General features: G+C 60.0%; 1 protein-coding gene across 2 annotated transcripts in view; it reads left to right on the plus strand.

Moving 5' to 3' along the window:
• The first annotated feature begins 588 nt into the window (after nucleotides 1–588).
• Nucleotides 589–14,566, plus strand: part of KIRREL1 (kirre like nephrin family adhesion molecule 1) — an 82,454-nt gene continuing 68,476 nt past the window's right edge. For both annotated transcript variants that reach the window (XM_032845675.1, XM_032845676.1), the window contains exon 1: nucleotides 589–828. In XM_032845675.1, the coding sequence (XP_032701566.1) occupies nucleotides 777–828 (52 nt within the window). In that variant the 5' untranslated portion in view covers nucleotides 589–776. The remainder of the gene's footprint in view (nucleotides 829–14,566) is intronic.

Raw genomic sequence — 14,566 nt, forward strand, 5'->3', positions numbered from 1 at the left:
CTAGGGGTTAGATTCTGGGTGTGGGATTAACAAGAAAACAAAACAAAACAAAACAAAAAACCCAAACCAGGGATTTTGTGCTTTTTGATTCCAAGACCCCACCACCTGCCCACCGCGCCCCCCCGCCCCCCGCCAACCCCCCCCCCCCACCCGCAAACACACACAGGAGCTCTCACGCTGCCTCCCCATCCCCGCCATGCCCCGGCCCAGGGGCAGGTCCTCGCCCCGCCGCCCCCACAACCCGCCGCCCCCTCGGCAGCGCGGGCCCCAAGCTGCGTGTGACGGGCGGGCGCGTGGCCGCTCCTTGGTCCCCCCGGGTCCCGCGCTGCCGGCATCTTAGTCCGGCGAGGGGTGTGCGTGCGCGCCGGGGGCCCGAGGGCCGAGGGAGGGCTGGGGGAGGAGACGTCAGGAGGGGCGGGGAGGGAGGGGAGGGGAGGGGAGGGCCCGGAGGAGCGGAGGGCGGAAGAGCCCGGGAGAGCGCGAGCTGGGCGAGCGGCAGCACCGGGCGGGAGAGGGCCGGGCCGGGGCGAGGGCGGGACCGCGGGGGCCGGGGCGGCCCGGAGGGCGGGGGCCGCGGCTGGGGGCCGAGAGCGCAGGAGAGCTCAGGGCAGGGAAGTGAGTTTGTGCGCGCGGGGGTGCGCGCGTGCGAGAGTGTGTGTGCGTGTGCACGCGCGTGTGCAGGGCCGGGGGCGGGCTCCGGCCCCGCTCCCTCCTCCCGCCCGCGCCCCGCGCTCGGTCGCCAACTCGGGGCCCCGGCGCGGCGGGCGGCGGGCAGCATGCTGAGCCTCCTCGTCTGGATCCTCACTCTCTCCGACACTTTCTCCCAAGGTAAGCCCGGCCGCCTGCCCTCGCCGCCCCTCCCGGCAGGCAGCCCGCACCCCGGGCGCGGGCCCGACTTTCCCGCGGATGCGCCCAAGTTGTCCCCGGCCGCGAGCGTGGGGGCCGGGCCGTCGCGGGACCCGAACGCGCCCACGGCGCCCCCCGGAGCCTCTGGCAGCCTCCCCGCTGCTGCCCGCCGAGGCCTGGAGTCCGCACGCCCGGGTCCTGCGGGAGGGGGGACGCGAGGGTGGCTAGGGCTGGGAGGAGGGTGGGATTTCAGGTTCGGGGTGGGAGGTGCGCGGAAAGCTGGGGACCCGGTCCCGAAGATCCCGCGGAGGGAATCCCAGCTCCAGCCCAGGCCCTGCTGGGGGCGGGGGGCGCTCCCTCCCGCCTGGGCCGCCCCCTCTGGAAACGGGGAGGGCCGCCTGGGGGCCTCTGGCTGGACCGCTGCTCGCGGAGGCGCGGGCGGGGGAGTGGACTTCCACAGGCAGCTTCGGGCCGGCTCGATATTCAGGGGGGCACTTGGAGGGGGGATTCACATCCCGCTTGGGGGCGGGAAAGTGTGGATGTTGGGGCATATTTGGAACTGGCAGGGGAGAAGCTGGGAAATGAGGGAGAGGTTGAGAGAGATGAAGACGTTAGTGTCTCCTGAGGCTGGGGGTTGGGGGTGGGGAGCTGGGGAGACCGAGGGCCCAGGCTTCAGCCAGCGCCGGGCTCCGTGGGTGTGCATTCTGGTCTCCTGGGTCTCACTCGAGGGAAGAGTTAATCCTGCCGAGCTAGCCGCCCCCTTCCAAAAATGGAGCTGACACACAAACACCAAAAAACAGTCATAGACAGGGAGACAGACGACTCACCTACTGAGACAGATAGACCCACAAGCATCCCCAAACGGAGACAGACACATACACACAAAGGCACTGACACCCCGAGGAACACAGACTCCTCCCCCGCCTCGGCTTGCACGTTCCTGCGCCCAAACACATCAAAACTCACCCAGACACAGGGCATGGATGCAGGCGGGCATTTACAAGGACGCGACACACACACACACACACACACACACACACACAGTGAAACCCTTCTACGGAGACCAACCCTCCAGCAAACAAAGAAACTTGAGCAGACGTTCATATAGGCAGACACCTATGGAGGTGGACAGACTGCATCATGGAGGAGGTGGTCTCCTTTTCTGTGGAGGGGAATCTGGTGGAGGGAAGTCTGCTTGGGTAGAAACCCTCAGACATTGCCCTGTTCTTAATTCCCTTCCCTTCCGGGGCTGGGGAGTGTGTGTGTGTGTGTGTGTGTGTGTGTGTGTTTAGGGGTGGGGTGTTGTGCTGGACCCCTCCTCTCTTTACCATGCCCCTCCCCAGCTCTCAAGGCAAAGCCTGGCTGAGTTGGTGGGGGGCTGGTCTTGATCTTTCTTTCCTGGAAAGGCACCCAAGCCCCTAACACAAGCTTAAGATCTGGGAAGGGTGTGCATCCCGTGTGAGTGGTGTGGGAGGCGGTGCTGGGGAAGGAGGCCTGGCCCTGGGGTTGGCAGGCCAAGCAGCAGCTTGGCAGAAAGTTGGGAAGAGGACTCAAGTTTTGACTTTGTTCGCCTGGCTGCTGGGGGGGGGGATGAGGGGGGCGCTGGGTCATTATCAGCGTGTGTTGGGGGCAAGCTTAGGTCTGTCCCTTTCCTGGAGCCCTGGCATGTCAGCAATATGGAACAAAATGAGCTTCAAGGAACAAAAGCTGCAGTTAGCAAACAGGAGAGACATGCGGCTTGAATCTGGAGCAAAAAACGGTCAGGAGAGGAGTGTGCTGTGTGCCGTCCTCCCTTTGGGAAGGGGGAGGGTCGGTGAGCCAGGCTTCCACCTCCCTGCCTCCCAAGGGGCTGAGAGCAAGACCAGAGACCCGATGGAGTGTGCAAAGTATTTGGGTGGGGGAGGGGTGCCAAAGGAAAGGAAGGGGGAAAATGGATGGGGAGGGGAGGAAAGAGGAAGTCCCTGCCAAGGTTCCAGGGAGGGACTGGGGAGCCGGCAGGGACAGAGGAAGCAGGGGACCTAGGGAGGCTGGGAGACTCACAGGGTGGGTGACCTCTCCTTGGCCTCCATCCTTAGAAAGAGAGAGTTTCAGGTGGGACTGGGGTAGTGGGAGAGGAAAAGGGGGAGGGGGTGTGGCAGCAGGGGGGGAGCTGTTGGTGGGGAGAAGGGGAGAAGGTGGCAGAAGGCAGTCAAATTGAGGGGGGCAGAGGGAAGGGGGAAAGAGAGATTCAGCCCAGGCAGAGAAATAAAAATCGCGTTTTAAAGAATTTCAATGGGCTTCATCAATCTTCATTTTTCACTAAATAATTTTCTGTATCTTATCTAAATGAAAACCATTATCCTTCCCCCCGTTTCCATCATGCGCCGGCTCCTCAGACTGATTGCGCCGAAAATTGAAATATTTATTCATTTTCTGGGAGATTTTCTCTCTCCCCAGTCTCTGGGAGGAGAAATTGAAAAAGAAAGATTATAGCTAATCAGAGCAATGTGGGATGACAGGCTGGCTCAGGGCGGGAGCTGCCTCTGGGGGATGGAGCTGGGGGTAGGGGAAAATCTGTCCCTCCAGCCCCCAGAGGTCCCTAGCTACCCCTGCCACAGCTTAGCTGGGGTGAGGAGCCAAAGGAAGAGTCAAGAACCTCCTAAATTCCCAGGACTCGGCTGCCTGAGTACAGCTCCGTCCTGGCTGGGAACAGGAGTGTGGAAGGACCAGTAGTGGGGGACCTGCTCTCTCCTCCCCCTTGCACATGGGCTGCAGATGACCCCCCACCCCAACCTGTGCCCACCCAGCCTAGAGCAGGCCTGGAGGCTGGGGAAGAGGCTGGGGAGACATGGCACAGATCAGGATGGCAGGTTGCCCTCTGACCTTGACGGGGCTCCAGCTTCCCCTCAGAGCTGAAGGGAGCCTGAGCTCACTGCTCCGTGGGCATTACTCTCAGACCCCAGAGGATCTTGGATCCCAAGGAGGAGGCCTGGAGGCCTTTGCTCCCACCTTAGGCTGGTTATCAGGCTGCTGGCCTGGGGGTGTCTTGCTCTGCCTTGGGTTCTCCGGTGGGGTGGGGACCAGGAAGCCAGCACTGTCTGGCTCTCACCCTTCGCCTTGAGAGCCCGGAGCCCTGACCTCTGGTGGAGGCTCTTCTGGCCTCTGTACCGTTGGGGACCAGGTCTTGGTTTCTCCTCCACCCCCTCAGTCTCTGACACCAGCGCTACGTGCTCGGTGAGTGCCCTTGACTCTGATCAATTGATTGGTTTGATGTAAGCGCTAGAGTGTGGGAAAGGCCTCAGGCTAGTCCATCCCTGGTGACACCCCCTCAGTCACTTGGTAGACATGTCATGTCAGCTTGAGCGAGGCAGGCACCTTCTCTGGGCCTCACTCTGCTCGCCTGGACAGCGAGGATAGAAATCGTACCTCCCAGGGTTGTGATGGCAATGGAATGTGCTGTGTGCTGAGTCCATGGACTGGTGTCTGGCACGAGAGGGGCCCGGCCGCGCTTGCCCTCAGGACCTGGAGCTGCACGTGGAGGGCGGCAGGCCGCTGTCTGTGTCTTCCTGCTGCTGCTCCATCCTCGCCTCCGGCTGCTCCATGTCTCGTCCTGGTCTTCAGCACCTCCTCAGGGACCTCTCCTAGAGAGCACTGGGTCTTGGCAGACCCAGGAGGGAAACGGAGCAGCCCCTGTGGGCTGGAGAGCTCAGGAGCTCTGGGGCTGGGAGGAAAGCATAGTCGAAGAGGCTGGCATTACAGGGAGAAGGATCCGGGCCTCTTGCAGGCAGTGAGGAGGCGACACTGGTCTGAGGTGGCTGCCTTCCTGAGGCTGGAAATAACACAGATCATTTATGGAGCCCTAGTGCTAACTACTTCTTATCGCATTAGCTAGTTTAATCTGTGCGACAGGCCCCGAGATCAGCTCTGTAATTGTCCCCTTTCATGGATGAGGAATTGAGTTTTAGATAGGTTAAATATCTCGCTGGTAGTTGTGGAAACCAACGGACCTCAAAGGCTGCACACACACACACCCTCCCCTTACCCCACGCCCCCACCTGCCCTGTCCAGGGACCCCACATGCTCCCAGGGACTGATGCCTCACTGGGACAGATCTTTCCTGGTCCAGAGTGGGATGGGAACTAGGGAGAAAAGGGAGTGAGCAGCATCCCGTAAAGGTAAACTCATTCACATTTTTTTTAAGATTTTATTTATTTATTTGACAGAGATCACAAGTAGGCAGAGAGGCAGGCAGAGAGAGAGAGGAGGAAGCAGGCTCCCCGCTGAGCAGAGAGCCCGATGCGGGGCTGGATCCCAGGACCCCGGGATTATGACCTGAGCCGAAGGCAGAGGCTTTAACCCACAGAGTCACCCAGGCGCCCCTCATTCACATTTTCAAAACAATCCTTTATTCCACAATTCTGTCCTTCTACATTTCTTTTTAGCATTGGATGGTTTTTCTTGGATGGTGTGATGGTGCTCCTAAGTGGCTTTTCTTTAAAGGACTGTGCTTGGCAAATAGAAACAGTTGCAACCCTGCGTTGTGGCTAATACTGAACACGGACTTACGGGTCCCTGAACCGCACATTTGGGAACTGCACGCAAGGCTGACTTCTGGAGCAGCCAGAGCAGACAGGCAAGACTTGAGCACCGGGCGGTGGGTCACTTCCAAGCCAGGCCCTTCCTGGCAGACAAAGAGGCTGGGGGCTCGGGCAGCCTGTTCCAGAGATGCTCTGCCTGGTCAAGCGTGGGCGAGGAGTGCTCGTGGGAGGTGGATTCCACACCCAAACATCAGATTACTTTATATTGAATTCCTACTGTGTGCTTCCCGCATTCCTACTGTGTGCTTTTCATATCATCTCTTATCCCTTTTAATGGCCTTGTGAAGTAAATCCTTCCTCCTCATTTTATAGATAAGGAACCCAAAGCTGAGTTTAATTGACTTGTTCAAGGCTGTACCTGGGGTGTTAGATCCCAGATTAAAACTCGCTTTGTGTGGCTGCACAGCCTACCCTCTGCCAGGCACCTCCAGGATGGGCGCGTGCACGGGTGTCCGGCCTCCCGAGGAGCTGAGGCAGCCTTGGAAGGGAGAAGCGGCCTCCCTGTCCTCCCCACAGTGGCGGGCAGGCTGCTTCTGGTGCCCGGGCTGCGTCCCTCTCCCTGCCCCGCTTGTTTTACTCAGAGCGGGTGGGAGCTTCCTGCCCCCGTCTATGAGCAGAAGGAGGTTTGCGATGCGTCAACCCCATTTCTTCCTACCCCGTAGAGTCTCTTGTCTGTATATTTGTGTGGCGCCTTGCAGTTTCAGCCTTCTGACCTGTTCCATCTCATATAACAGAGGCAGACGGCCCACCTACAGTACAGGTAGGGTAGTGCCCGTTTCTCCATTGAGGAGATGAGCCAACAGGCTGTAAGCACTGAAATGACCTGTGAAGGGTAGCGGCAGGGCTGGAGGGAGGGCTGGGGGCCAATTCCTTAGTCTCCAATTTCTGGGGGTCTTTGGTGCCGGGGTGGGGAACTCCCTCTCCTTGCATCGGGAGCTGAGACAGCCACGCCCCTTCCTGACCTCCCAGCCCCTGCGTGGTTTCTTCCCGGTATCTCCAGCCAGTCTTACAGTCTTACTGGGCAGTCTGTTGGAGGAGGCTCTGGTCTGGAAGGGCCTGGGGGCATGGGGCTGGGTGGTCCACAGGGGAGGGGAGAGACCCAGTCATGTCTTTGGTCCTGAAACGTGAGGCCAGGGCAAGGCAGGAAAGAGAATGGGCTCACTTCAAGTGAGGGAAACGGTCGTTCGTGTGTGTGGAGGACCCACTGGGTGTTTTGTGTGTATTAGTAACTAACTTAATACGGACAGCCGTCTGGGACAGGCAGGAGTTGCTGTCCTCGTTGCATGGTTGGAAGACCCGAAGAAGAGAAGCAGCTTGTCAGCGAGGAAGCAGCCAGTCCGTGCCAGAGGCAGGGCTGGGACACAGCTGGGGTGGGGGCTGGAGATGACTCTCGGAAGAAAGCCCCCCGGGCCAGCACCTCCCCTCTTCTGCTGCTGCATGGAAGCGTGTGGACGCAGGCCCCGCACCCCAAGTGTGTGTCTGCCCACACGCATGCATGCTGTCCCCACCAACACGTACACACACTCACCTCACCCGCCCGCACGTGCATTGTCACGGACCCACGCCTCCCCTGGAACGTCCGTTCAGCAGAGCTCGGGTGTGCCGTGCTGCCGCGTGTCTGGGTGGCTGGCCACGTCCAGCCAGGGCGCCGTCCTGAGTCTTCGGGGCACCACTGCTTGTCTTGTCCCGCGTATCGCCTGTGAGAGACGCACACACTGCCGGCAAGGTTAAGGGAGTCAGAACCTGGTGGCTCCCCTTCTGCGGCTCCTGGAGCTCCCAGTCCCTCCCTCCACGTTTAATTTCTCCAGCAACTTTTATTAACCTCTGTAGTCTCTGGGGGCTGATGCCTCATTCCTTTCTGCCCTTCCTGAGCCCATTTAACAAAATTGGGATCCTATTGAAATAAATGGGCCTTGTAGCCAACCACCCTCCTCAGAATGAAGGGTCTTAAATCCAGGGGTGGAAATCTCAGCACTCCCTAGAAAATTCCCCTACCTAGTGCTGGGCTCTCCCTGAAGGCAGCACAGCCTGGATTTTGAGATGGAGAAGGGACAGCAGAAGCCCACGTCAGGTGCTCTGTGCCTGCAGGGCTGGTTCCCCCCCCCACTCCCCCCAGGCCAAGTGAGGCACGTAGATCCTTCTGGACCGGGTTGTGGGATGCTGTTCTCTGCCCCTATCTCCTCCTGAAGCCGTGTGAGGAGTGAGCGCACGCCCCGGAAGGCGTGTGGGAGGAGTGGGCACTCTGGCCCTGCGTCCTGTGCCTCCTGTGGGCCAGACATCTCTGTTGCAGACCAGCAGAACCCTCTCCCTGCCCTGCGGGGTCTCACTCAGGATTTAAGTGTCAGTCACTTAGCTTCAGGAGGCCTCCTTCCTCTGGGAAGATGGAAAATGGGGAGAATTAACTTTTTTTTTTTCCAAATCGGCAAATGTGTATTACTATATCCAACACATCCTGATAGGTGTTGTGCAAAAATGTTTTTAAAAATGACGTGCCACTGGGGGTCTGTCCCCTCCAAGAAGCTAAGATGTGCGCGCGGCGGGATTCCCGGTACCGCTGGGCAGGACGCTGCCGTGCCGGGAGTGCAGCGTTCAGCGCAGAGCTGGAGTGACCCGCCGGGGGACTTGGCGTGGGCTGAAGAGGCCAGGAAGGGCTTCGGGGAGGAAGTGGGTCTGAGGATGGACAGGACGTGCGTGTGGCAGGAAGAGGGAGAACGTTACCCGACCCGCAGGACTTCCGGAGCCAAGGTGTGGCTGCCGAACGCAGATGTCCACATAGCCTGGCTTTAGGGGGAGATTGTGTTGGGGGGGAACGGGCGAGGGGACTCAGAGCAGACGGGGACTGGACCTGGAAGGGCTTGAGAAGCCAGCCCAGAGACTGTCCTGTTGGAAGTGTGGCCCCAGGGCCTTCTGTTGTTTAAGTCTGATCCCTACTTGACTCCTCACCAAAACGTGCTCTTCTCTTACCCTCTTCATGGACAGGGGCGGCCGGCGAGATTTGCAGCCCTTCAGTTAAAGAACAAGGTGAGGTAGACAGATAGTCAGGGTTTGACGGAGCAAAAAACCCAAGAGAGATACCAGTTCTCCCTGGGGAGTCTCAGACCTGTGAGCTGGGCTGGGGACCCCCTGAGATGATGAACAGAGTCCTCAGGTTTGACACAAAGGTGTGTGGGGGCCGAGCTCCGTGGAGGGATCCCAGAGCAGAGCAGTGTCAGGGGCCTGATCCTAGGTACCTTGTGCCCGGTCCTGGGAGCCTGGGTGGGGGCTTTCCAGAGTCTAGGGGGACCCTCGGATTGCATCTGAGGGCCAGTCTGGACTTAATCCCTGTGGGGTGACTTCAGGGCTGTGCTGGCTGTCGATATGTGTGTGTGGGGGGGGTGTGCTCGGAAGCTCCCTTTCTCCAATGGAAACCTTTGAAGAAGGCTCCTGCCAGTGGGGTGGGAGCCTGTGTCCCCCTGAGCAGGTGTTCTTGTTTGAAGGGCTGGGCTGGGTCTGGCTCTCTTCCAGGCACCGGGGATAGGAAGGTAAGTGGAGTGTGGTGGCCGCCCCTGGGGCACACTCTCAGTCCCTGGACAAACACTGTGACAGTCCTATAGGATCAAGGTTGTGAGGGAGGAATGTGAAAAATGCTGAGGTCTCACAGTGGCCGCCTGGGGGGCTGGGAGCCCGGCCGGGGGAGGGGACGTCCACAGATGTGCGGCTCAGGGGCTTATGCCCGGAGCCCTGGGAATGCAGTGCTATGCTGGTGAAGATAGTCTGCTCTGGACAGTCCCCGATTGTGCCCCCTGCTCCGGACGGAAGGAGCCCAGGAATTCGAAGGAGTGAGTGGAGGTCCCTCCCAAGGATTATGATTTCCAGGAACAAAGGCTGTTTCTCTAAAGCCCACTTGCCCCAAATCTCCTCACCCCCTGCGTCCAGCAGCCTCCTCCCCACCCCCACCCAACCGAGCTCATCTCTAAATTAACTTTGTCCTTGTAATCTGCTTAGCGGAGTTTTCCTCCCTCCTTCCCCAGTTCTCCGAGGAACAGCCTGGGGCCCTGCTCGCTCCATTACCCAGCATTGTCAAGCCAGGAGGAGCTTTGAGCGGCTTCTTCCCAGGCGATTCGCTTAACTGGGAGGTTATTACGAGGAAAGGAGCTGAGATGGGCAGATGGGGGCAGAGAGGGGGACCTCAGAGGGGACGAAGGCGTTTTCAGAGGAGCAGAAACCCAGGGGTGGACAGCCTGGCGGGCGGAGACCCTGAGAGAAGTTGAGGTTTTGCCACATCGGTGCCCTCATTCTCCAGAAGGACTTTCATCAGGACTCCTGGGTTTTAATCCCAAGCCCCAAGCCATTGGCCTGCCGCTCTGTGCCTGCAACCCAGCCTCCCAGGAATCTGCCAGCTGCCCGCACTGGGATGGGGTGCCCCCCGCCCCCACCGCCTGCTCTTCCAGCACACGCATGTGGCCTGGGCTGCTGCCCCTGCTGCTGTCAGCTGCTCTGGGAGACTCGGATCCTGCCCTCGTGTGCCTATCACCCCGCACACATCTGGGAGGTCGCCTCTCGCCAGGCAGTGGGTGAAGTGGGAATGCAAACTCATTTTAATGTCAGTTTGAGCCAAATATAATTAGAAAGGAAAATCTGACTTTGCAAAAAAAAAAAACAACTAATGTATTGCAAAGCCAAGTTGAAATGACTTCAGGATTATCTGCACCACTGCCGCTCTCCATTTATGCAGAAAATGGAGCGCGGGGGCGCAGCGCCTGTACCTACAGGATTTAGTGTGTGCATGTAGCCTTGGTCTTACTCCAGGGCCAGGTCACAGAGACTGGGCCCTTGCAACACAACCCTAGAATTGGGTGACCCCTGGAGGGCCCTAAGGCTTCCTTACCAGCAGGTCTGTGGGACCAAACCGCCTGGCGGGAGCCTTAGTTTTCTGGTCTGTGAAATGGGGGCAGTAGTAGCTACCTAAGTGGGAGGGAATATGTATCAGGGATCCGAATCCAGAACACAGTAGATAGTCAATAAATCATAGTTATTATTAATATGGCCCAGTGCCTGCTTCTCGCAGTTCCCAGTCTGGCGGATGTGCGGATGAGCAAAGAAGTCCTCGTCCGAATGCAGACAAGAGTCTGGGTTCGCTGCCAAGGGAGGTGAACCGCGTTGCTGGTAATTCCTGAGGCTGTGGTCTCCAGGGCACAGTGTGGAGGGAGCTCTGAGGCGGCTGCGGAGCCTAGCGGAGAACACCCTGGTTCGGGTCCGTGACCTCCGTTTCCGCATCTGCGGAGCGGAGCCGGACCTCTTGTAGTCCTGGGAAAGCAACCTCAGCCCAGGGTGCAGGAAGTGTGACCACCTTAACCCTGTCTCTCTGGACGCTTTCACCTCTGGGCGCCGTAGCCACACTTCTCAGACTCCTCGTGCTTCCGAGCCCCCCGGGGTCTGGATGAAGTGTGGATTCTGAGTGAGAAGGTCTGGGGCAGGTGAGATGCTGCCTTGGCACTGGGCTCCCGGCTGCCGCGGGTGTTGCCGGGTCCAGGACCACACTTGCACGTGTTAGAGCATCCTTCCCCTGGGGAGACAGGCGTTCCATGTTCTAGCGAGAGGCCCCAGAAAATAGAATCCACGTGACCGAAGTCACTTGTCGGCTTGCTCAGTTGTATAACGGAGCCTGGGCGGGTCCCTGATCCCAAAGCTTTCTCCATGTATTTGTCGTGGGGCAGGAGGGGGCAGTGCCTGCCGGTGCTCCCTGCGTTATGGAGACTGACCCGCCTGGGCCCCGTTCTGCACTTTGCCAGGCCCCAGCCCTCCCGCCTCACCACCTGGTCTTCACCAGCACGGCAGCTGCCTGGTGCAGGATTGAAAAGCAACCAGCCAGGGGCGCCTGGGGGGCTCAGTGGGTAAAGCCTCTGCCTTCGGCTCAGGTCATGGTCTCAGGGTCCTGGGACTGAGCCCCGCATCGGGCTCTCTGCTCAGCGGGGAGCCTGCTTCCTCCTCTCTCTGTCTGCCCCTCTGCCTGCTTGTGATCTCTGTCTGTCAAATAAATAAATAAAATCTTGAAAAGAAAAGAAAAGCAACCAGCCAGGGCGTTGGTGGGGACTCCTCCCGGCTTGAGCCAGTCGGTCATTCCCACTCCGTTTTGTTTGTTTGTTTATGAAAAAAGTCTGTTATCCAGCTCTAGGCTGGTAGAGTTTTGGGGAAGACAGTTTGACAGAGATCTAACGGGGACCTTGACCCTGTTGGCTTTGGCTTGAATATTGGGTTGTGAGCAAATGGTGTGATTTGGGAAGCAAGACGGGTCATGGGCTACCGTGGGGGCATGGTCTAGGGGGCAGTGAGGACCGTCTCTGGGCAGGTCAGTTTCTCAGGAGACCCGGTGGTTGTTGGGCCAACACAGCGAGCTGAGACGCTCTTGGATGCGTGTGCAGGGCTCCGGCTGTGTGCAGAAGGGTCCGCGGGCTGGAGAAGGGGGAACGTCTGCCCTCACAGTTCCGCTGAGGCCTTGGGTGACGCTCAGGCCTTCTTTCTCAGGAACCCCGGCCAGCAGGGGAAGCAGGGGCTCCCCACGTTTCTCGTTCATCCTCCGCTCTCCCCCGGAGGACGCCACACACTGAGGGCATGGGGATACCACAAACCACCCACGTGAATCCGGGGTTTTCGGGGTAAATAGAGAAGGAGGTGGGGCTACCCTTCTGGAGTGAGGACCTGGAATGAAAATGGAGGGGGTGGGGGGGTAAAGAGCCCACACGTCTTGGGACTCTCAAGATGCCGCTCTTCAGGCCGGGCTAACTTGACTTCACCAGGACCTCAGTGTCCTTTCAGGAGGAGAAGGGACATCTACTCCGCTCACTAATCTCATGGCAAGGAAGCCCCACGAGTGGGAAGTCCCTCTTCACGTCTGACCTGAACCTTCCTGCTCCCGCGTGGAAGGCTGTCTCATTAGGGGCTGCAGCTGAGTCAACGTCCAGGGCTCTCCGTGTGGGGGTCAGTTGCATCTACCCCAGGATGTTCATCTTCTCGCTCGGAGTCAGAGCTCCTGGGGAAGAGAGAAGCCAGCCCAGGGAGGGCATTGGCAAGACCTCCTCTAAGGCCCCACATGAGTCAGAGCAGGTTGTCTCTTTAGGGCTCAGATTGGCTTTCCAGCAAAGCACCAAGGCTGGTCTCCCAGTGACCCCATTCAGGGCCAGAGTCCCTGTGCCCTGACCTGTCCGGAGTCCCCCTCCCAGAAGCTCAGAGCAGCAGGGGGCTGGAGGGCTCTGGCGTCCTTCCCACAGGCTCTGCCTGCGGCCTGGGGGACCCTCCCTCCCCCTCCATGGGGGCCAGGCTGAGGATGGCCCAGACGGTGGCTGGGCATGGGTGTGGAGGGAGGGGTGGAGGAGATGGCAAAGGGAGGCTGGCCTCCCAGGCAGGACCTGTTCCAGCTTCAGAGCATGAGTACTTTCCTCTCGGCATCACACGGGGTGTCCCCAGGCCGGCCTTGCCTGTGTGGATCCCGAGGGACCTCCATGGGGGCAGAGAAGGAAGGATCTCAGATCAGCAGGGGTTTGAACCCCATCGTGCACGTTCACGGGAGGAGACAGAAAGAGATGGGGTGCTGGAGGGACCGTGAGGGAGGCTCCCTGGAAGGGCAGCGGGAAGGGACGGGGAGACAGGACCCTGTGAGAAGGAAGGCAGGGAGATGGGCCCGTGGGTGGCAGCGGGGCTGGTGGGGCTCGGAGCTGTGGAGTCATCTTGTCAGGTGTGAACCCTGAGGTGCTCGCACCAGTGGCCGACAGGCTCCCGCAGCACAGGCACCGGCGCCTCAGGAGGGGTGGGGGTCACGGTAGGTCCATGCCCTGCACGATGGACGGCACGCGTGTGCTCCCGCTGGGAGGAGCCGCTGGGGCCAGGAGCCGGGCTGTCAGGACGTGGTGCTGGGGGGCAGCCGCCCTCTTCCAAGCTACCCGTCCTGGAAGGTCTGCCCGCGGCCTAGCACAGGACCCCGTGCGCGGCCGGCCTGTGGCAGCCGGCCCTGGCTCCTCCTGGCCCCCCAGCCGGTGCTCCCGGCCCCTTCCTCCCGCTGTCCTTCCCTGTCTGCAGGTCTGTCACTCGGCGGGAGTGAAGTGCGCCCTGCTCCTGAAGCATTTGGTGCTTGATAATTTGTGGATTATAGCTAACTCTCGATAAAGATTCCCTAATTGCTGGGCTCACCTCAGGTTCTATCATCAAAGCAAAGCCGCGAGGCCCCCTCTCGCCCTCCTTTCCTTTTTATTATCTCTTAATTAATCACTCTGGCTTTCACACTTAGCAGATAATTACAGTCTCCTGGGCACGCAGCTCATTTTCATAACCTCCTGCTCCAAGCCGGCAGCACAGGGGTGGGGGGAAGGGGAGAGAGATGCTGAGGAAGGGGGGCAGTGGCGGGGATGGGATCTGGGGCAGCCTCCGGCACCACCTGGAGCCGTGGGAGCCGGGCCCTGGGCCCTGAGGAGGCGCTGGCCGGGTGGGGAGGCCGCGGTGCTCCCTGGGGAAGGCCTGCCTGTTCCCCGCCGCCTGCCTTCCCGAGCTGTGCGTGGCTGGGGCCGTTGGCCCGCCCGGGAGCAGACAGACAGGCAGGTTGCTGGACAGAAAGCTAGGTGAGGAGCGGGAGGTGGTCACAAGTGCAGTCCCTCCAGCCTGTGCTGGTACAAGGGCCCGGCGGGCTGGGAACCTGTTACTGTGATGGGCGAGAGCAGGCCAGGGCCACCAGCCAGGCGGGACCCGGGGCTTGGCCCCAGACGGTTATGTTTCAGGGAGCATAGGATGTGCACCGGGGGCTTAGCTCCGTCCCATGGGAATGACCAGACAAGGATGAGCATAAGGCCCAAACTGTTCACAGCTGCCAGGCGCCCTTCCTCTGCAGGGGGCAGTGGGGGCTGAGGGAGGCCGCCCCACCTCAGTGCTGGCATCGCCGCAGGCCTCAGCCTTTCCCTGGGCTCCGGAGGGTGGGTTTGCGGGGCTCAGACACTGAGGAGTCGACAAGGGCGGCACACGGGGCTGGGCTGGGCTCCAGCACAGAGGGCATCGGGCTGGGACTCCTTCTGGTCCCGTGGGCAGTGACGGAGCAGGGAAGCATTCCCTTTTGCCCTCTCCATGTTGAATTCCCGCTTGTCTTCAGAATGAAATAAATTGGATCCTTCTCCCTTTTGTGT

This window comes from Lontra canadensis, unplaced genomic scaffold (genome assembly GCF_010015895.1).
Source record: "Lontra canadensis isolate GAN:19392208 unplaced genomic scaffold, GSC_riverotter_1.0 scaffold168, whole genome shotgun sequence".
Lineage (NCBI taxonomy): Eukaryota > Metazoa > Chordata > Mammalia > Carnivora > Mustelidae > Lontra > Lontra canadensis.